This window comes from Mytilus edulis, chromosome 8 (genome assembly GCF_963676685.1).
Source record: "Mytilus edulis chromosome 8, xbMytEdul2.2, whole genome shotgun sequence".
NCBI classification, from domain to species: Eukaryota; Metazoa; Mollusca; class Bivalvia; order Mytilida; family Mytilidae; genus Mytilus; species Mytilus edulis.
In genome coordinates this window covers 56,675,157-56,697,192 of record NC_092351.1, presented here as the reverse complement: position 1 = coordinate 56,697,192, position 22,036 = coordinate 56,675,157, and the positions used below count along the sequence as shown (strand labels likewise).

The window sequence follows — 22,036 nt, the reverse complement described above, 5'->3', positions numbered from 1 at the left end:
ATCTTCCTGTAGTGTTAGGTACCACCTTAAAGTCAAATAAATCAATAACAAAACAATTTGAGTCTTCATGCTAGGAATTTATTAGCTCCCATTTCCCTGTCGAGAACGTTGAGCTTTCTCGATGACCAACTAAGATATCTGATTCTGCGGAAGGACTAGTAGACAGATCCAGAGGCCCATCTTGGATCTTATCATCTTCTTCATTTCCAAGTTTTTCACCACCATTGTCCATTTTGAGCGGTGAATTTGGCGACAGTGAAATAATTACCCCTTCTGTCTGAGTAGAAGTTGAATGCGTAGCAGACGACGGTGTCAGAATTGTTGATGATAACATGGGATTTGATGTAAAGTTAGACACATGTAAAATGTTATGGAGAGGATGTATATGGGTGGGCATGCTGTGTGGCATCAATTTGTTCGGAGACATGCTCATTAGAGGATTGACGGGCGAAGTAGGCGACTGTGACACTGATGGGATCTGCAACTTCACTGATGGGAAAATGGGCTGCTGCTGTGGCATTGTACTGGAAACTTTTGAAGATTTTTGTTTCCCGTTTTCTTCACGATAATAATGTCCATGTGTCCGTACATGCTTCCTTAGAGAACTAGGATCAGTATAACGTTTATTACATCCTGGCATTTTACAGATGTACGGCTTCTCTTCCTGATGTGTTCGCACATGTTTGAATCGGTCACTAGAATTAGAGTATGCCTTTTGACAGCCCTCCACAGGACAAATATAAGGCTTTTCACCTGGAAAAAATTATCACCATTATTATAATAATATTACATGTTATTCAATACTTACAAAACATTTTCACTTTTTTGTTTATTATATGATGTGTAAGACATTGGTTTTTGACTAATTTACCCAAAACTATGAATAAAATGGCCTTTGAATGTAAAATGTGTCACTTTCAATGTTTATGTTTATGACTTCATCATGTTCATAGTGACATCACAACATATTTTTTCAATACCAAAGTGGATCAAAGTGATCAGATCACACTATTCATTTCTAAGTAGAAATAAAGTGGATCAAAGTGTTCAGATCACACTATTCATTTCTAAGTAGAAATAAAGTGGATCAAAGTGTTCAGATCACACTATTCATTTCTAAGTAGAAATAAAGTGGATCAAAATGTTCAGATCACACTATTCATTTCTAAGTAGAAATAAAATGATTTTTTTATCTTTATTTTTGTATGTTGTGTTTTGTATATACTGTTGTATGTCTTGTGTATTTTTTTTCTATCTTTTGCCATGGTGTTGTCAGTTTATTTTTCAACTTTCGAGTTCAAATTTCCTTTTTGTATCATTGGCTTCTCTTTTACAGGGATAAACAACAATATTGAAATCAGCGGATAAAATAAAGTTATTAATCAATAGTTAATGTTTGATTTTGTCATGCACCATTTATAGCCTTACACCCCCTGTGCGTATGAATCCTCAACCTTTTTTTTTATTAACATTGTTAATATTGGCAACCCTTCAACTTTCTTCGATATGAAAATTCGGAAATTTAAATAATCAATCCCTTAATAAATGAAATTCACACTGTCTATATGAAAACTTGATATTAACGTCAAATCTCAATCTATTTCTGTCTACATTCACAGAAGGATTCTCATCCGCCAGCAAATGTAAATGTCAAAAGAAGGCATAAACCACAACCAAGCAGCCGGTGTAAATATTTAAACATCAATGATGACGTCTGCTCAATTCAGAAAACAATTTTGGTTAAATATCAATGATTTTTTTCCCTCAAATATCATTGAACAGAAAGAGGTGTTTATTTATTATTCTTTATCTATCAAATCAGGAAGTATCAGTTTATGTCCATCCTATGAAATTTTCTTCCAAACTTTTAATTTTTTTTTTAACACTTGATGATCACACTAAAGCTGTTAGCATTGACACTACTGCCACAGCTTTAACAGCAAGGGAAAGGCATTTTTCATCCCATTTTTATAACAAACCTTTAGGTTATTTTGAAGAACAAAAAAAAATAGAAAAGTCATTTCTCATAATATAATTCTAGAAATAAAATTGTCCTGAAATTTGGACACAAGCTTCATTTTAGTATTAGCATGGTATACCTTACAAAGCATTTTCAGATTTTTTAGTTCTTTAAATTCCTTTTCAATGAATAACTTAATATATATTTTTACAAAAATTTACTTAGTATGTAATTTTGTCATATTTTTCTCCAAAACCAGAAATCAGAATTTCATGGAATTTGCTATCAAGCTTCATGAAAGCCTGCTTTACCAGGTTATATGTTTTCACTGAATCACAAAGTAGCTAAATACCAATTTTTAGACAAACATGAAACCTGAATACTGGGAGTGAAAAGAGGTTAAGGCCTTTTCTTGGTAATCCACTGTTTAGTGTGGCATTAGGTATTTTCTTTTTTTTTAAATTTTCTTTTATTTGGAAACAGCTGTTAATTGCATTAATTGTTGATAAATAGCTTTAATTCAAGATACACAAACATGTACTGTAATTTTAGAACAGAAATTATTGAGTGCATTTATTATTGTGACTTTGTCATTCTAGACTAAAATTGTGATTTTAATTTTTAAAACTTGATCTGTAACTCATCTTGGTTAACTCACATGCCAAAACTTATCCCAATATCTGAAAGCGTTTGGACAAAAAGTCAGTATAACTTTACTTTTCAACAATTTATCAAAGTCCGAAACCAGTAATATTTGGGTAAAAATAAGCGGAGCGGAACGAAACTTAAACTTGATCTGTAACTCATCATGGTTAACTCACATACCAAAAATCAGCCCAATATCTGAAGGCGTTTAGAAAAAACTCAATATAATGGTTTGTTGCGGAATGACGGAATTTCGGAATTACAGAATTTCAGAATTATGGAATTTCGGAATTATGGAATTACGGAATTATGGACAAGGGTAAAACTATATGGCACAGACAACTTCGTTGCAGGGCCACAAAAATTCAAATTGCGAGTTTAAATTATTACAATTATAACCCTGTTGCAATATTTGCAATAATAAAAACATTGCAATAATTTCTGAATTTACAGTATGCGTTTTAAAGTTATTTTCTTAGTTTTCCTGGTTAGAAAATTATATGTACTACGACTTTCCAGTAGGTTTACTGTTGTGGATAAAATAAGTTCTGCATTCATGCCATACTTTTACAAATAAATACCTGTATGCGATCTGTAGTGGATTTTTAAGTTCTCCAGTCGGGAGAAACATTTACCACACAATTTACAACTGTGCGGCTTCTCATTTGTGTGGGTTCTAATATGGATCAGCATTTTATACCTGGAAGTATACAAAATATATTCTCAGTAACAAAAGAAAACTTACAAACTCTCTTTAATTCTCTACAGGTAAAAATTTCAATTGCATTCAACTTTTTTAAAATTTATTGAAATGAGACACAATATTGCTTGAATCGTGCAGATCAAATTCTGTGAAAAAGACCATTTATTAAATTCTGACTTTTAATTTCTTAAGATGTATCTTCACATCTAACACATTAAAAATTCAACTGAATACTGCAAATTTCAATTGCATTCAACTTTTTTAAAATTTATTGAAATGAGACACAATATTGCTTGAATCGTGTAGATCAAATTCTGAGAAAAAGACCTTTTATTAAATTCTGACTTTTAACTTCTTAAGATGTATCTTCACATCTAACACATTAAAAATTCAACTGAATACAGCAAATTTCAATTGCATTCAACTTTTTAAAAATTTATTGAAATGAGACACAATATTGCTTGAATCGTGCAGATCAAATTCTATGAAAAAGACCATTTATTAAATTCTGACTTTTAATTTCTTAAGATGTATCTTAACATCTAACACATTAAAAATTCAACAGAATACAGCAAATTTCAATTGCATTCAACTTTTTTAAAAATTTATTGAAATGAGACACAATATTGCTTGAATGGTGCAGATCAAATTCTGTGAAAAGACCATTTATTAAATTCTGACTTTTAACTTCTTAAGATGTATCTTCACATCTAACACATTAAAAATTCAACTGAATACAGCAAATTTCAATTGCATTCAACTTTTTTAAAATTTATTGAAATGAGACACAATATTGCTTGAATCATGCAGGTCAAATTCTGTGAAAAAGACCATTTTTTAAATTCTGACTTTTAACTTCTTAAGATGTATCTTCACATCTAACACATTAAAAATTCAACTGAATACTGCTAATTTCAATTGCATTCAACTTTTTTAAAATTTATTGAAATGAGAATCAATATTGCTTGAATCGTGCAGATCAAATTCTGTGAAAAAGACCATTTATTAAATTCTGACTTTTAACTTCTTAAGATGTATCTTCACATCTAACACATTAAAAATTTAACTGAATACTGCTAATTCAGGGTGTAAAGAATGCTGATGAGTTAAGCCTTTTTCAACTGATTTTTATAGTTCGTTCTTATGTTGTACTGTTATACCACTGTCCCAGGTTAGGGGGAGGGTTGGGATCCCGCTAACATGTTTAACCCCGCCACATTATTTATGTATGTGCCTGTCCCAAGTCAGGAGCCTGTAATTCAGTGGTTGTCGTTTGTTTATGTGTTACATATTTGTTTTTCGTTCATTTTTTTACATTAATAAGGCCGTTAGTTTTCTCGTTTGAATTGTTTTACATTGTCTTATTGGGGCCTATTATAGCTGACTATGCGGTATGGGCTGTATGGTGACCTATAGTTGTTAATGTCTGTGTCATTTTGGTCTTTTGTGGATAGTTGTCTCATTGGCAATCATACCACATCTTCTTTTTTTATATTATAGTATCTCATAACATGGTATCATCTTGAATATTCATAAAATAATTCCAGCTTAATTTTAAACAGCTATCAATTAATAAATCAAATATAACCTTGTATGAAATCAAGGGGAGACAACCAACAAATTACTGGTTTAGTGAAAAGCCATTATTATCTCCCTTTAGATAACAAAGAGGTAAATAACCAAGCAGAGATTCTGGTTAAAAAAAAAAAAGAAATACCTTGCATTGAACCCTTTGCCTTTTCGCGGACATCCATCCCATTTACACTGGTAGTCAACATCTGGTCGCTCAACCTTGACATGGTGGTCGTTGACATGGCTCACCAAGTCGTCCATATTAGAGAAGGTTTGATCACATTTGAGCCAGTGACAGTCAAACATTATCTGTGGAGACAACTGTTTAGGACTTGATAATGAGCCAGATTCTGAATTCTGACTTGGAGGGGACGGAGAACACTGAAATAATAAAAAAAAAAGTTAGAAATCTATAAAATGGTATCATAGAACAATATCAGAAATTATAAAGTTGCTGTTTCAGAACGTAATTGTAAATTTCCTGTTTCTAAATGTAATTGAACATTTATTTTTAGAAGGTAATTGTAAATTTACTGTTTCAGAATGTAATTGTAAATTTACTATTTCAGAATATACATGTAAATTTACTGTTTTATAATGAAATCACAAATTTAGTTTCAGAATGTTATTTTAAATTTACTGTTTCATAATGTAATCACAAATTTAGTTTCAGAATGTTATTTTAAATTTACTGTTTCATAATGTAATCACAAATTTAGTTTCAGAATGTTATTTTAAATTTACTGTTTCATAATGTAATCACAAATTTAGTTTCAGAATGTTATTTTAAATTTACTGTTTCATAATGTAATCACAAATTTAGTTTCAGAATGTTATTTTAAATTTACTGTTTCATAATGTAATCACAAATTTAGTAATTGTAAATCTGCTGCTTCAGAATATAATTGTAAATTAACTGTTTCAGAATGTAACTGTAAATTTACTGTTTGAGAGAGAAATTGTAAGTTTACTGTTTCAGAATATAAATGTAAATTTACTGTTGCCGAATATAAACAACTATGGGCAGGTTTCATTGTTTGAACTGCTGAACTTATTTTGTCAACATATGATTTTGTAGTATTGTGAAAGTCTGTATGCAAGCTAGCCTAAACAAAATTGTACTTAATTAAAATCATTTAAATTCATGGTTTATCATCTAAATTTTCAAATTCTAAAAAAGTTGATGCCTAACAAATAATAATGAATCCAATAGTAGAAAGATCAAATAAAATTGTAACAAAATGGGGATAACCATAACCAGTAAAATCACATAAATACTGAACTCCGAAAAAAAATCAAAAAGGAAAGTCCCTAATCAAATGGCAAATTAAAAGGCTCAAACTCATCAAAAGAATGGATAACAACTGTCATATTTCTGACTTGCTTAAAAGACATTATAAATCATTAAAAATATTTTCAACTGTAATTGTTACCTGCATATTATGCTCTTGTGTAATATCGTTCATCACAGGAACTGAAACAGGGGAGATAATCTGAGAATCCATGCTGGAAGGTGTACACAAGTTAAGTCCTACACTACCCATATAACTTGTGCGTGGAAACATCTCTCCACATGTGCCATTCGGTAAAGGTGGAGAGTTTCCACATAGTCCAGGTCCGCAAGTGATTACACTTGGAAACGATGGACGCATTTCTGTTAAGGAACCCTTCATAACTTCTAGTGACATGGGTTCTGCTTCTATCGGTACCATCTGAACACGATCTGGCGAGTGACTTGGACTACGACTGCTGGAGATCAAAGGTGATTTTTCCTCATTAACTTCTTGGGAGAAATCTCTTTGATTATTATTATTATGTATTAATAGTGAAGAATTTCCTAAAAATATAAAGAAAATAAATCAGATTAGAATGACATTAAGCAATTCAAAAATAAGAAGATGTGGTATGATTGCCATTGAGAAAACTGTCCACCTGTGATAAAATGACATAGATGTTAAAAACTATAGATGACCATACAGCCTAAACCATAAACAAGTTATGTAGTGAAATGTAGGAAAATATTATTATGTCATGGGGAAAAAATGTTCGGGAAAAATGTGGCTTTAATACTGTATAAAAACTTTTGTTTTAAACAAATCATGCATTTTACCCATCGTTACAAAAAATGAGACGATCTTGTGTTCTTAAATTTTAGTTATGCTTGGGGTTTCTTTTAACATGTCTTTTTTGTTTTTTAGTTACAAAATAATAATTTTTATTACATAATAATAATATTAATAAATAATAATAAACAATATGGGCAAGAATACCAAACAAAATGGCTGAAAAAAACACAACAGTTGATAAAATGACCTAAACAAAGTCTAACAAATTCTCTCCAAGGAAGAATTATTTTTTCAAAGGTTATTTAGGCGTTTGTCTTATCCATGACATTATGTTTTTGTTTGTTTTCCTCAAAACAAAATGGCTGAACAAAACACAACAGTTGTTAAAAATGACATAAACAAAGTCTAACAAAATCTCTCCAAGGAAGAATTTGTTAAAGGTTATTTAGGCGTGCGTCTTATCCTTGACATTATGTATTTTTTTGTTTTCCTTGAATTGTAATCGGATGATCGTCACACTTCCAGTCTATTGTTTTCACTCTCTGATTATTGTCAACAGCTTGTTGAATGTTGTCTCCCTCAAAGGTCAAATCAATGCAAGGGGACATTTGACCTTTTTCACTTTGTTTTGAATTTGAGGAATTTTTTAAATTTTAATTTGTAAACAAAAACAAAAATTTGAAATTGAGGAAAGTTTTTGATTTTAATTTGTAAACAACAACAAAAAAAGTAATCAGTAAGACCAAAACAATTTATTCCTTTTCTTTACAAAATTACCTTTATACCTTAATATTTTAGAGGTGTTCCTGATCATAGAAAGTTTATACAAATCACATGAGTGGTACTGAATTGAGGACTGTCTATAAAGAAAATACACTTCGGCAAAGTTGCATAGAAAAAAAGTTACTATTTGATACATTTTTATAGCCTATGTCTTTAAATTTTTATTTGGATGTTTTAAATAAAATGAAAATTGCAACAAAACAGGCGTACTTACAAAATTTTGATTTGTACAAAGCATTTCCACAATTTGCAACAGTTAAACATGTATTTGTATCAATTGAATTCTTATTGGGTGATTTTCGCATTAAGAAAATCAACCAATAATTTTGTAAATTACAGAATCAGTGGAGGGTCCAGGGGGAGGGTTCCAGAGGTTGAAATCCCCCCTTTTTTTGGACGATCAATGCATTTGAATAGAAACATATAGTTTAAACCCCCCTTTTAAAAACGGCTAGATCTGCCCCTGAGATTACAGATTGATTCATACCTTGATGGCTAAGTTGTATATGATCAGGTGACCCAGAGTCAATCATAATTGATGATGTCACTTCCTGTTGAAACTGATTTGTAACATGATGTTTTACATACAACTTTTTCCTTGCTAAGGTACTCAATATGACCTGAAAAATCAAGAAAGAATATGATTTTCATTGCTTAAATATATGAAAGCAGATAACTAATTGATCTTTGTTAATAAACAGGTAAGTCAATTTCTTAATCACCTGCAGTCAAATAAAGGTGTAAATAAATATCTAAAGGTGGTGTTCCTCAGAAAGGAGGCCTATTGTAATAGAGAATATTGTTAATGTTCTGCCTCTATCTGAGAAATCCTTCCTATTCTATTTTAGCACCTTTCTATTTTGTCAGAACATTTCCTTCAATCTGAATAAAAGATTAGAGACATTATTGTGCACATAAATGAGGTCGGATCAGATTTGTAGTCTTGGTGGCCATTATAACCTCCTGGGTAAAAACAACTTTTGAAAACTTATAAAAAATTGTGATAGTCTTGCAACCTTATCATCTACACATTTTCCGGAAATTCTGTTGTGTGGTTTAGGAGGAGTTGTGATGACAAACTGTTGCAATAGTATATATTCAAATGGGCATAACTCTTAGAAAAATAATAGAATCATAATTTCTTGTTGATATGCTCATTAACATAGTATGTCCTTATTATCCACAAAGTCTCAGGAAATTCTGTAGTGTGGTTTCAGAGGAGTTGCTTTGACAAAAACAGGACAGATGGACAGACTGACCGATGTACTGACTGACGGACAGGTAAAAAACATATCCATCAGAACAATCACAGCAAAATTTAATAAAAACAAACTGTGAATTCACTGCTTAACATTGTTGACAGCAAGAAACAAACTGGTAAATTAAAATTAAATGCTTTGCATAAAGTCAATTAGCAAATAAGACAAATTACAAATAAATCTTACAAACAAGTTTTAGGACTTAAAACAAATAACTGAAGGAACAAGTGAAACTGTGAGCTTCTGCTCACTGATGATACCCCTGTCCAAATAAGTTCGGTAAACAGGAAGTTGTTGAGTGATGAATCTGAAAACGCATCACACTGTATTATAGCTGACTTATATCAAGTCTGAAACCAAATATCAGAAATCCTGGTAGTGCAGTTCCTGAGAAAAATGTGACGAAAAATTTTCAACTTGGCTATCAGGTGTAAAAATGATACAAGTGTTCAGTAAACAGGAAGTTGTTGAGTGATGAATCTGAAAACGGATCACACAGTATAGCTGACTTATATCAAGCCTGAAACCAAATTTCAGAAATCCTGGTAGTGTAGTTCCTGAGAAAAATGTGACGAAAAATATTCATGGGACGGACGGACTGACTGTTAGACTGACGGACTGATGGACTGACGGAAGGACAGACAGAGGTAAAACAGTATACCCCCCTTTTTTTCAAAGCGGGGGTATAATAATAAAATATTTACACCTGCAATGGAAAATAACTGTCAAATTGTAATGAAAATGAAGTTATATTAAAACATTTGATTTTCAAGAAATTATGAGATTTCTTAAGATATTTTTCATTAATTACTTTCAGTTCTATTTGCAGCTCAGTCAACCAATATAAGCAGTGATTTAATTTTTTTTAACTTAATATATAAAAATAAGATGTGGTAAGGTTGCCAATGACACATCTGTCAATCAGAGACCACATGATGCAGATGTTAGCAACTTTTAAGATCCATAATTTAAAAAAATCATCAAATCCAAGACTAAAATATCAATCAGTTAACATCCATGTGGTTAATATTGCTATGGCATCAGTAAAGAAAAAACCCAGAATTTCAATAAACTTAATTATAAGTTTTATAAAATAAAAAAAAAATGTGGTATGATTCCCAATAAGACAACTCTCCACAAGAGACCAAAATGACACAGAAATTAACAACTAATATATAGGTCACCGCACCGCCTTCAAAAATGAGCAAAGCCAATACCGCATAGTCAGCTATGAATTACAGGCTCCTGACTTGGGACAGGCACATACGTACATAATGTGGTGGGGTTAAACATGTTAGCGGGATCCCAACCCCCTCCTAACATGGGACAGTTGTATAACAGTACAACATGTAAGAACGAACTATAAAATTCAGTTGAAAAAGGCTTAACTCATCAGATGAACAAAAATACAATAATACTTAGCTTATTAATAAAAACATTTTAAAATTATTTTGATTTCAACTATGTTATCATGTAATAATAATAATTTAATCCTAAATAATTTTCCAGAGGTATAACTAATTTTAGGATTTTCACTACCATACCATTTTTGTGAGAATACAAGCTATTTTTTACAGCTTTATATATATATAAATAATCTATATTCTGTCATTTCATTTTCTTTTTATTTGCAACATTCAATCTTGAATAACAAACAATGTAGGTAAGTTTAAAACATTTATTTTTTTAAGATAGCTTTGAAAATAACAGAAAATTTACATTAATTAACTTGTCCATCGGACATGTCTGATTTCCAAAAAGTTGAAAAACTATATGTGAATAGTAAAGCAGAATTTTAATTTGGGGTTTGAATTTGTTCTTATGTGGATATATAAATGTTATCCAAAAAAAAATTCAAGTATAATATTTCATTTCAACTTTCAAAGAAAATTTCTCGAAAACAAGAAAATAAATATGCAAAAAAATGAATTTTAGAGACACATCGATAATTTGAAAAAAATTATGTAACACAGCCCTAAATTGTCACAAACAATTTTCATACAGGGAAAAAATGTGATTATATGCCAAACAACATATGATGCATGTGTTTTATGATAAAATAATATGTTCTTTAAATTAGCGAAATATTTTCCTAAACCTGATAATGCTTTATGATGTCCCTATATTGATAACTTCATCAAATATTTACATTTAATTAAAACCTTTATTAAGAAGTTTACAAAATATTTTCAATTTTAAAATCTAATGCAATTTTTCAAAATTGCAATGTATTTACAAGTTGTTTTTTTTTTTTATTTCAAGCCTATCATTATGTTTTTGTTGACTTAAATTTTTATGTAACTTTTTTTTTACAATATGTGCTCTTCCAGGAAGCAAAAAAAACAGTGTTTCCAGGTTTATATAATTATTTTTCTTTATCATATAGAGTTTTTAACTTTCTTAATTGAAAATAACATACTGGATAACGACAGTGTGAATAATTGATACATCTTACATACAGTAAGCATAAGCAGTAAATGACCATGTTGGTTGGGGTGCTGTAACACTATAAGGAAGAGAAACTTTATTGAATATTGTGCATTTACTATTGCGATTTTGCAATAATAAGACTAAAATCGGTTTTGATTTTTAAAATATTCAGAAAAATCCTGTTTGATTCATATAAAAAATTTCAAAATGCAAGTTTTAATTATAGGGATTATAAATCTTGTTGCATTTCACCCCGATAATAAAAACATCCCAATAATTTCTGAATTTACAGTATTCAGTTTCTATACCCTTCGGGAGCATTTATTCAAAATCCATTTTTTTAATTTTTATACATAATGCACCAAAAATATGTATAAACTGTATGCAGTGCTACATGTACATGTATTAGTGTGGGTTGCTAAATACTAAATTTAGGAATTGTGTATGTGCATTTGATATTGTATTTGTATTAAAATGGACAAAAAAATCAGAGATTAATCAATATATTAATTTCAGTAAATACTTTATACAAATAATGCTATCAAATTTTAATACCTATATATCTTGCCACATTTTTTACAATATTTTTTTTTCTGAATTTAAAGTTCTTGCAACAATAAATGCATGCATGTGTTTGTGAATTTGTTTGTTGTTTACTTTTAAGCGTTATTATTTCCCAAATGAAATTATAATTGAGGATATTCAGAGTAAAAGAAAAAAAAATCTTTTCACAAAAAATCTTTAGAGTTTTATTTTTACTTGTAAGTCTTTTCGGTGAAATTGATTGGGAATTTGAAATGAAAAATTATGCTTAAAGCTTTTCAATTAAAACAAAAGTTATTACCGTAAGTAACAAAATATATATATATATAAACAATTTTAAATTAATTTTGTAAAACCCGAAAAAATGTTTAAAAGTTTTGCAACTTGTTTTCATTTGATATATATATATATATCAACAATAAAAACAAACCTTTTTTATTGTTACACTTTATTTGAAAAAACAAAACAACCAAAAACACAAAAAGAGAAAAAAATCACATCTGCAGAAAACAACTAATAAAGCATTAGTTTTCCCAAAATATCTGATAATAAATTAAATACAAACCAGGTGCTCCGCAGGGCGCAGCTTTATACGACCGCAGAGGTCGAACCCTGAACAGTTGGGGCAAGTATGGACAAAACATTCAAGCATGATACAGCTCTGAATTTGGATTGTGATCAAATTTTTGACATTACATGGTTTTTTTTTACACAAAACAAATGCCAAGATTTTACAAATCAATTAAAGATTTCTTCTTCAAACTTTTTAAATCTAAAATTAAATAGTTGACACAGCATAGGTTTCTGACACAGAATGAATGTGGTCTAATGAACTTAAAAGGTTTTTTTTGCCTTTGAGCAAATCACTATGCTGTTGAATATTAATCCTCTCAAAAAAATGTTTGAAGAAATTTTCTTTTTATTTATGAAATCTGAAATGAGAAAAATTTAACCCCCCCCCCCTTTTTTTTCACATCCCCGTTTCCCTTTTTCAAAACTGATATCAATTCAAATTTCTAATGGAGTTTGCAACAATAACTACTCATTTAAATACATCATAAAATATTAAGATGTAAAAAAACTGCTTGTTATCACTGAATGGTAAAGATTATTTAAATTTATCAGTTGGTAGTAAAAAGTGTATATACATTGTATATTGTATATAACAAAGATTTAAGTTGATTCTGGACAAAGAAAGATAACTCCAATTAAAAAAAATTCTTGCTATTGCACAAATAGGATATTTCTTGCTTACTATTCTGGACAAAGAAAGATAACTCTAATTAAAAAAAAATTTGCTATTTCACAATATTGTGCAATTAGATATTTCTTGCCATTGCACAATACTGTGCAATTGAAAAGACTTGCTATTGCACAATACTTAATATAATAATTTTAGATCCTGATTTGGACCAACTTGAAAACTGGGCCCATAATCAAAAATCTAAGTACATGTTTAGATTCAGCATATCAAAGAGGCCCAAGAATTCAATTTTTGTTAAAATCAAACTTACGTTTAATTTTGGACCCTTTGGACTTTAATGTAGAATTTGAAATTTGAAAACAGGACCAAAAATGAAGAATCTACATACACAGTTAGATTTGGCATATCAAAGAACCCCAAGGATTCAATTTTTGATGAAATCAAACAAAGTTTAATTTTGGACCCTTTGGACCTTAATGTAGACCAATTTGAAAACTGGACCAAAAAAACTTCAATAATCAAGAATCTAAGTACATTTTTAGATTCAACATATCAAAGAACCCAACCGATTCATTTTTTGTCAAAATCAAACTAAGTTTAATTTTGGACCCTTTGGACCTTAATGTAGACCAATTTGAAAACGGGACCAAAAGTTGAGAATCTACATATACAGTTAGATTCGGCATATCAAAGAACCCCAATTATTCAATTTTGATGAAATCAAACAAAGTTTAATTTTGGACCCTTTGGGCCCCTTTTTCCTAAACTGTTGGGACCAAAACTCCCAAAATCAATACCAACCTTCCTTTTATGGTCATAAGCCTTGTGTTTAAATTTCATAGATTTGTATTTACTTATACTAACATTATAGTGCGAAAACCAAGAAAAATGCTTATTTGGGTCCCTTTTTGGCCCCTAATTCCTAATCTGTTGGGTCCTAAACTCCCAAAATAAATACCAACCTTCCTTTTGTGGTCATAAACATTGTGTTTTAATTTCATAGATTTCCATTTACTTAACCTAAGGTTATTGTGCAAAAACCAAGAAAAATGCTTATTTGGGCCCTTTATTGGCCCCTTATTCCTAAACTATTGAAACCAAAACTCCCAAAATCAATCCCAATCTTTCTTTTGTGGTCATAAACCTTGTGTCAAAATTTCATAGATTTTTATTAACTTAAACTAAAGTTATGGTGCGAAAACCAAGAAAATGCTTATTTGGGCCCTTTTTGGCCCCTTATTCCTAAAATGTTGGGACCAAATATCCCAAAATCAATACCAACCTTCCTTTTATGGTCATAAACCTTGTGTTAAAATTTCATAGATTTCTATTCACTTTTACTAAAGTTAGAGTGCGAAAACTAAAAGTATTCGGACGCCGGACGACGACGACGACGACGACGACGACGACGACGACGACGACGACGACGACGACGACGACGACGACGCAGACGCCAACGTGATAGCAATATACGACGAAAATTTTTTCAAAATTTGCGGTCGTATAAAAATTGTAGAGGATAATTTTTACCAATACATGTTCCTCCAACGATAATTATAAAAAAAAAAATGGAGGGAAAAAATTCCCACAATTCTTACAACTTTACCTCTGATTTCATCTTCCCCAGCACACCTGCAAACGGACTATTGTTTCGCAGTAAGCCATCTTTTATACTACACAGAAGGTGCTAATAAATCCTGGAACGAAAAATAAGTCACATGACATCAACAGTTTTCTCACTTTTTCCCAGCTTCTATTTTTCCATGATAAATAAAATGTACATGTATATCATATAAGAAAGTTCAATGCTCTTCCCTCTTCCTGGCATTTATTTTTGCATTAAAAATCACACGTTAACTGTTTAGCAGTATTTGTGGTAAGTATAAATATATCCCCTGTAGTTTGGCGAGGATATTGTTACGATGTTTCAACAAATTAGACCTTTATTAAAAAGATGTATTAACAATTAATTAAATTACTTCATTAAGTCAGAGGGCGCCCATTCAAGTGTGTTGTCATCTGACATAAAATCGTGCAAAATATTTGATATCGATTTATTAGATTCGTATATTTTATGATATTCAGATAGGTCATTTAATTGCAATCTTTTAATAGCTACAGACGAATGCACACTAAAAGCCGTGATAATTAGCAACTACAATTGAATGTATATATTAAAATTATAAATCACAGGGGGTAACAGCGTTATAATAATTTTACCCCCTACCGCTGTTGAAATTTGATTATTTTAAATTGCCAGCCTACATTTCATAATTATAGCGACATCCCCGAATGATTAAAGTTTATCCCTTTAACAATGTCCTTATTAAAATCCATGCTTTCATTGCGATACAAATGATTTAACTATTGTGTCTTCCTGTTAATGAAAGGCCTGTTTATTCAACGGAAATAAAATGCATTCACAATGAAAATTCATTTGTACATGAGGCTATTGACAATTTTTATTTATTTGAATTAATCTTTTAACAAATAACTGTCATTCGCTTTAAGTGGTAGTTGATAAATTAAGGAAATAAACGCAAGAAATTATTTGAAGATAAACTTTTAAAATTTTTAGTATTGGAAAGAAAGAAATAACACAAAAGCAAAGAACCAACACTTTTTTGCTGTTCTTCATCTCGAAGTCACAGATTCCATACATCTCTCAGTACAATAATTTAAAAAGTATGATGCTGTTGTTTACATTCTATAAACTTGTAATAGGATATTTAATTTTCAATGAGTTTTTTTAAGCTCTTTATACAATTTAATAAACTTCAAGTTAACAGAGCTGTAATTTAAATATAAATAAATAGAGAAATGTGTCCAAGGGACACATGATACCCCCCCCCCCTTTTTTTTTACATATATCCTTATAAAGAGACATTGCTCAAGAAATAAATGCTACACAAATTTCTAATTGATCTGAGTTTAATGGTAATAAGTATTGTGCATAAGTTTCATAACATTTAGTTGAGGCAAACTTAAATAAGAGAACGGAATGAAAAAATTCAGTAATTTTCTGTTTGTAAAGAGGCATATTTACACTAATACGGTAAATAAGACTGCACCAAAATTCATACATGATCAATGTTTTGCGGTAAAAAGCATTGTGTAAAGTTTCATAACATTTGGTCAAGACATTTACTAAAAGTAAAAGAACAGAAATGAAAAATTCAGCAACTTTTTCATTTGTAAAGGGATATAACTTTAGAATGGTAAAAGTGATGCCACCAAAATTCAAACTTAATGTATGTTTGGGATAAAATGCATTTTGTATAAGGTGTATAAAATTTTGGATGATTCAAATTAAACTTAAGTTAAAAAACAGAAACAAAAAAAATCAGCTTTTTCATATCATCATGCATGAAGGGCCGTAAATCTAGAACTGAAAAAGTGACGTTACAGAAATTCAAACTTTATCTGTATTTATAGTACTAATTAAAACCAATTTTAGGACAACCAGACAGACATACTTAAATACGTACGTCCAGACAGACAATGCTAAAACAAGCCCCCTCTGCTACAGCAGGGGTATTAAAAGAAGATGTGGTATGACTGCCAATGAGACAACTTTCCAGAAGAGACCAAATGACACAGAAATTAACCACTATAGGTCAAGAGGCTAGTTAAAATACTGCTGCAACTGTTAATTTATCACTATTGTTGTGTGAATATCTGAAAAATTTACTCTCAGTTTAGACATAATCATCGTCATATATACTGATAAAGATTTTCACACGACAATAGTGATAAATTTAGTTTCTTTGTCTCTGAAACATGTATTCACACACGTATCATCAATTAATTTTTATAAATATCCCAAAACTGTTGAAAATATTATTGTTTGGTAATGAGGTTAAATTATTTAAACACCTTTAATTGTTTTTTAATAGGTCGTTGTAAATACTTGGCCTACTTTACAATTATAAATAAGGTTGGGTTTCTTGCGTCAGAATCTAGAAAACTTAATCAATGCTAGCTTGAGATGTCATCCTTCATTCATAGTTATATATACATACACAAATTAGGAGATATAATATGATTGTGTATTTGCTTTGAGTCAATTATCCAACAGAGACCAAATTAGGTGAATGTAAGAAACTATAAGTCACCATGGGGTCTTCAAACCCTATTGTAAAGTCAGCTATAAAAGGCCCTCAGACGGAGAGATGCATGATAATTCTGATAAGGTTACTTTGCCGTAGCAAAATGTACTGTAGTGCATAAAGGAGCAATCAAAATGTGTCATTGTGGTAAAATGATCAAACTATGGTAAATGTAAAAAAAAAACAAAAAAAACAAGAGGCTCATAAGAGACTGCATCTTGCATCTGGAACTAAAATTGATTATTTTGTGTTAAATGTAGATTATATAAAGCAGTGATATTGTTGTCTTTTTTCAAAACTACCTCTACCGTTTTTTATTGGGAAAAATGCATATTTTTTATTGAAATTGGGAAATTTGTATATTAAACACATCCCTGAGGTTTTGCTGACCTTTGCTGTCTTTTTGCACTGTTTTTTATGTATATTTTGGTTGTCAGACATTTTCAACCAGAAAGGTACTTTTCGGAGAGGGGAAAGAAACAGAAGCAATGATGGTACTTAATGCATTGAAAACTACTTGTGTTACAAACACCATGATGATTCTGATCAGAAAACCGGATCTCAAAAGTGCTTTCTAATATAAAAATAATAACATTAATACGATATTAACAAACATTGCTACCAATGTCATCACTGTTTGGGGAAAATGTAAAACTTTTTGGGAGGAATTTTAAGCCATTTGTTTTAGTAATTGGGAATTTTCTCTAGGGGAAAAGGCCGAATTTCGGCTGTAATTTGAGGCAAACAATATCACTGTAAAGCATGTTTAAACTTGCATGAACAAGATTGACTCTATTATCATAATTTCTGCAAAAAAATTAAATAAGTTAGGTTAAACTTGTCTTTCAAGAGCAATAACTCCTATAAGGGGACAATTGAAAACTAAGTCATCATTGACTTATTTGTTATTCCCTTACTTAGCTGAAAATTTCATTGTAAGTTTGAATTTTCTGTCTATCATAATTTCTGCGGGGAAAAAAATAATTGGTAAAAATTGTCTTTCAAGGGCAAAATCCTTTTGGGGATCGAATTGGCAATTTTGGTCAAGTTGGCTTAAATTGTAGCTTTACTTTGCTGAACATTATAAAACTCTGGTTTATCCAACATAGTTTCTTAAAAGAAAAAGCAATAAATAAAGTCAAAATTGTTCAAAATTGTACCATGAATTGTCAATTAATACTATTATCGTTACCATTATTTATTAAAACAAAAAATAATGTGATTCGTCAAAATCAGTTGATTTTTTTTATTGTTTAAAAGAAAGTATCATTTTATTATCATGCACCAAAAATTAACGTTACCGTCATTTTGCAAGAATCTATACCATTTTTCGTCATGAAGGTACCCTGGTAACCCCAATCATAAATAAGGTTCATGGTTTTATGTGTGTCAGAATCTAGCAAACTTGAAAAAAAATTGTGAAAAAAAAATCATATAGGTCAAAACATCATGATTCATTCATAGAATCAATTCAGAAATAGGTGTGACTAAAACTTGTGCAAAAATGTTACAAAGAATAAGAAGGTGTGGTATGAATGCGTAGCTATGAGACAACAATCCGTCAGAGACCAAATGTGATGCATGTAAGCTAATGTAGGTCACTGTGCACTTAGTTCTTGATCAACACTTGAATTTTCAATTTTGACGCTTTAAGGATGTTCGCTTGTCATGTTTTGGGATTTTTGTCAGATTTTTGGAATCCTCTGGTTTTATCCATTTGAATGCCATGAAAAATTTTGCCCATTGACTCCCATTTTTCTTTTTATAAATCTTTTATATGTATGATTATAAACCATCTGTAAAAGTCTTATAAAATCGTTGTTATTATTTAATAGTTTTTGAGAGCTTTAACTTGTCAATGATAAAGCAATGAAAAATCAAAAGAGATAATTTTCCCGCCAAATTTTCAAAGGCTAATATCTCGAAAACAAGCACATTGACCTACTAGTGTTATGACAAGCTTGTTATTTTGAAAATGAGTAGTGAACTTCCTTAAGCAAATATCCAACAATTGCGAAGGAAAGTTATAATAAATTGGACACATATGATGCCCCCACTTGTAATTAAATGCTTTAAAGAGACATAACTCAAGATCAGTAAAAGTGACACTACCCAAATTGTACTTGATCTACCGGTATTATAAGCATTGTGTATTAGTTTCATAGCATTTAGTATTATAAACCTCAATTAGAGAACAGAAACGAAAAAGAAAGCAATTTTACTTTTGTCAAGGGACATAACTCTAGAACAGTAAAGATGACACCACCATAATTCAAACTTGATCTGTGTTTTGAGGTACAGTAATAATCATTGTGTATAAGGCCAATTAAAATTAATTGGTAGATTTTCATCCCAACCCTCCCCTCTGAAATCGTCCCGTCCCGATTTTTGTTATTTTGAAAAATTTTCGATTTCTGGATTTGTTCATCTCCGTTTCCGGTAACCGTCAAAAATTGTGTTTCCTTCCAAACTTCCTGTTCCAAATTTGGAAATAAAAATTAAAAAATAAAATCCTCCCACCCGCCCCATTTTTTTCAAAAATTTGGATGAAAATCTACTAATTAATTTTAGTTGGCCTAAGTTGCATAACATATGGTGAAGACAAACTGAAGTTCAAAAACAGAAACCAATTTTGGGATATACGTAGACATATGGACTGATAAGGGGAAAACTTAATGTCCCCACCGCTAACCATATTAGCAAGATATATAACCTTACGATTCTATAGTTGGTAAAACAAATTTTTCATTTGCATAAAAGTCTGAGGGATCATACGGAAGTTTGTAATGAATTGCTACAAAAGCTAAAGCCCCCCCAAAACAATTTGGCTATGAAGTTTCACAAAATTCTGGTATACGATTGTGTGCAATTCAAATTAAAGTATAAATCGGTTACATAATGTATGTATCTCAAATCAGTTTAAAGAGGTCAAATTCAATTGAGTCATCTTTTAATTTATTATGATTTCTGCATTTAAAAAGTGTTAATTTTTTCTGCTGAATTTTCAGATAAAAAAAAATAAAATATTAACACTTCATAAATTGTATTACCTCGAAAGTACTTAATGTCATAAAAGAGGGTTTGGATGGGGTTAAATTATTAAAAAATAATGCCCTTAAAAAATGAAGATTAGAGAATAATTAGGGCAAAAAAAATGAAGATTAGTGAAAAAAGGGGTTCATTTTTTGAAGGATTAGAGAAAAAAGGGGTTAGTTTTTTGAAGATTAGAGAAAAAAAGGGGTGAAAATTAAATGTTTACAGAATAACAGACTCCCCCATCCAGACCCTCATAAAAAGATTGTTTGTTTGCCTGCCCAAAAATTAGCTGCCTACTCAAACTCTTTTATTGTCCTGATAAGAAAAAGATTTTTTTTAATCAGATATAGGAATGGAGACTAAAAATCATTTGACGCTTTAATTTCTAGACTGTTGAAAAAAAAAAAATGCCTTCCTACCTACCCACTGTTTCAACCTTTGGGTAGGGTTTGGATAAACCAAAATATTTCAAGTGTGACCTTACTGGATTTTAATTACGTCAGGAACGCTTAGAGCCAAATGCTGAAAGCCTTGGGATGTTTATTAAAGTACTGTAAGGCCAATTAAAATTAATTGATAGATTTTCATCCCCGCCCGCCCCTCTGAAATCGCCCCGCCCCGAATTTTTTTATTTTATAAAATTTACGATTTCCGGATTTTCATTCCCGTTACCGATAACCGTTAAAATTTCGTTTCATTCAATGCTTCCTGTTTCAAATTTCGGTTTTGTACCTCGAGTAAATCTAACTAAAATGATTAAGTCGACCTTTCCGTTGCTCTATGATGACAACATCATCTTCCGAGAGTAAAGATTGATAACGAGAATGACATGAAATATTGGTGGTACGAGAAAAACGCTGTTTCCAAGACTGCAAATCGCAGTTTGTCACTAATTTCTGTGATCAGAAAACTGCGGACTTTTTTATTTATGCAATGACTTTGTCTCAGAAAATTCAAACTGTAAATGATACCCAAAGCACAAGATTCGTGGAAACCATTGATACAGAAAACATGACTGAATTATAGATATTGAAACACAAGCACGAACTTGTCAGATTTATGACCGTTTATTGAATTTAAAAAGTCGACTAACATTAACATACGCATTTTATTTATGCAAGCCCTTTGATTTTACCCATGGCTGTCTTTTTATGTTGACAAACAGCAAATGTCCCAATACACCCAAAAAGGCTCATTAAACAACAACTTTTTTTTTATTATTAAGTTCATGTTTTACATGATAATTATATTTTCATAAGTGCATATAAAGTACCAACCCTATTATTTTCAACACTCTCTGAGTTTTCATTTTATTCTGTACTCATAATAATTGTGTTGCATACCAATGCATTTGCTTCATTTTATGGTAATACAAACCATTGTTTAGAAACCCAAATACATTTTGTGTAGGTAGTCTAACTGAAGAGAGTATTTCTCACACGTTTTTGTTTTTAAGTTTTTAAAGCTGCAATTAGATATATTTATTTAAGGATTTGAAAGATTTCTCATACTTGTGTATACATGATTTAAGCTTGTTATTACACTTGCATATATGAAGAACTCGTCACAAAAGGGTTTCAAATGAAATAAAATATAAAAAATAAAATCCTCCCACCCGCCCCATTATTTTCAAAAATTTGGATGAAAATCTACTAATTAATTTTAGTTGGCCTAAATTCAGAAATTATTGCGTGCATTTGATATTGCAATTTTGTCATTTAAGACT

The 22,036-nt window shown here is 30.6% G+C and overlaps 1 protein-coding gene across 2 annotated transcripts in view; it reads right to left on the bottom strand.

Annotated features, from left to right (window-relative positions):
• LOC139485931 (zinc finger protein GLIS1-like) overlaps positions 1–22,036 on the bottom strand; it is a 69,601-nt gene that overhangs the window by 5,748 nt on the left and 41,817 nt on the right. For both annotated transcript variants that reach the window (XM_071270604.1, XM_071270603.1), the window contains exons 4-9: positions 14,772–14,862; positions 8,217–8,349; positions 6,314–6,717; positions 5,026–5,261; positions 3,187–3,305; positions 23–753 (exon numbers count right to left, since the gene is read on the bottom strand). In XM_071270604.1, coding sequence (XP_071126705.1) covers positions 71–753; positions 3,187–3,305; positions 5,026–5,261; positions 6,314–6,717; positions 8,217–8,349; positions 14,772–14,783 — 1,587 coding nt within the window. In that variant the 5' untranslated portion in view covers positions 14,784–14,862 and the 3' untranslated portion in view covers positions 23–70. The remainder of the gene's footprint in view (positions 1–22; positions 754–3,186; positions 3,306–5,025; positions 5,262–6,313; positions 6,718–8,216; positions 8,350–14,771; positions 14,863–22,036) is intronic.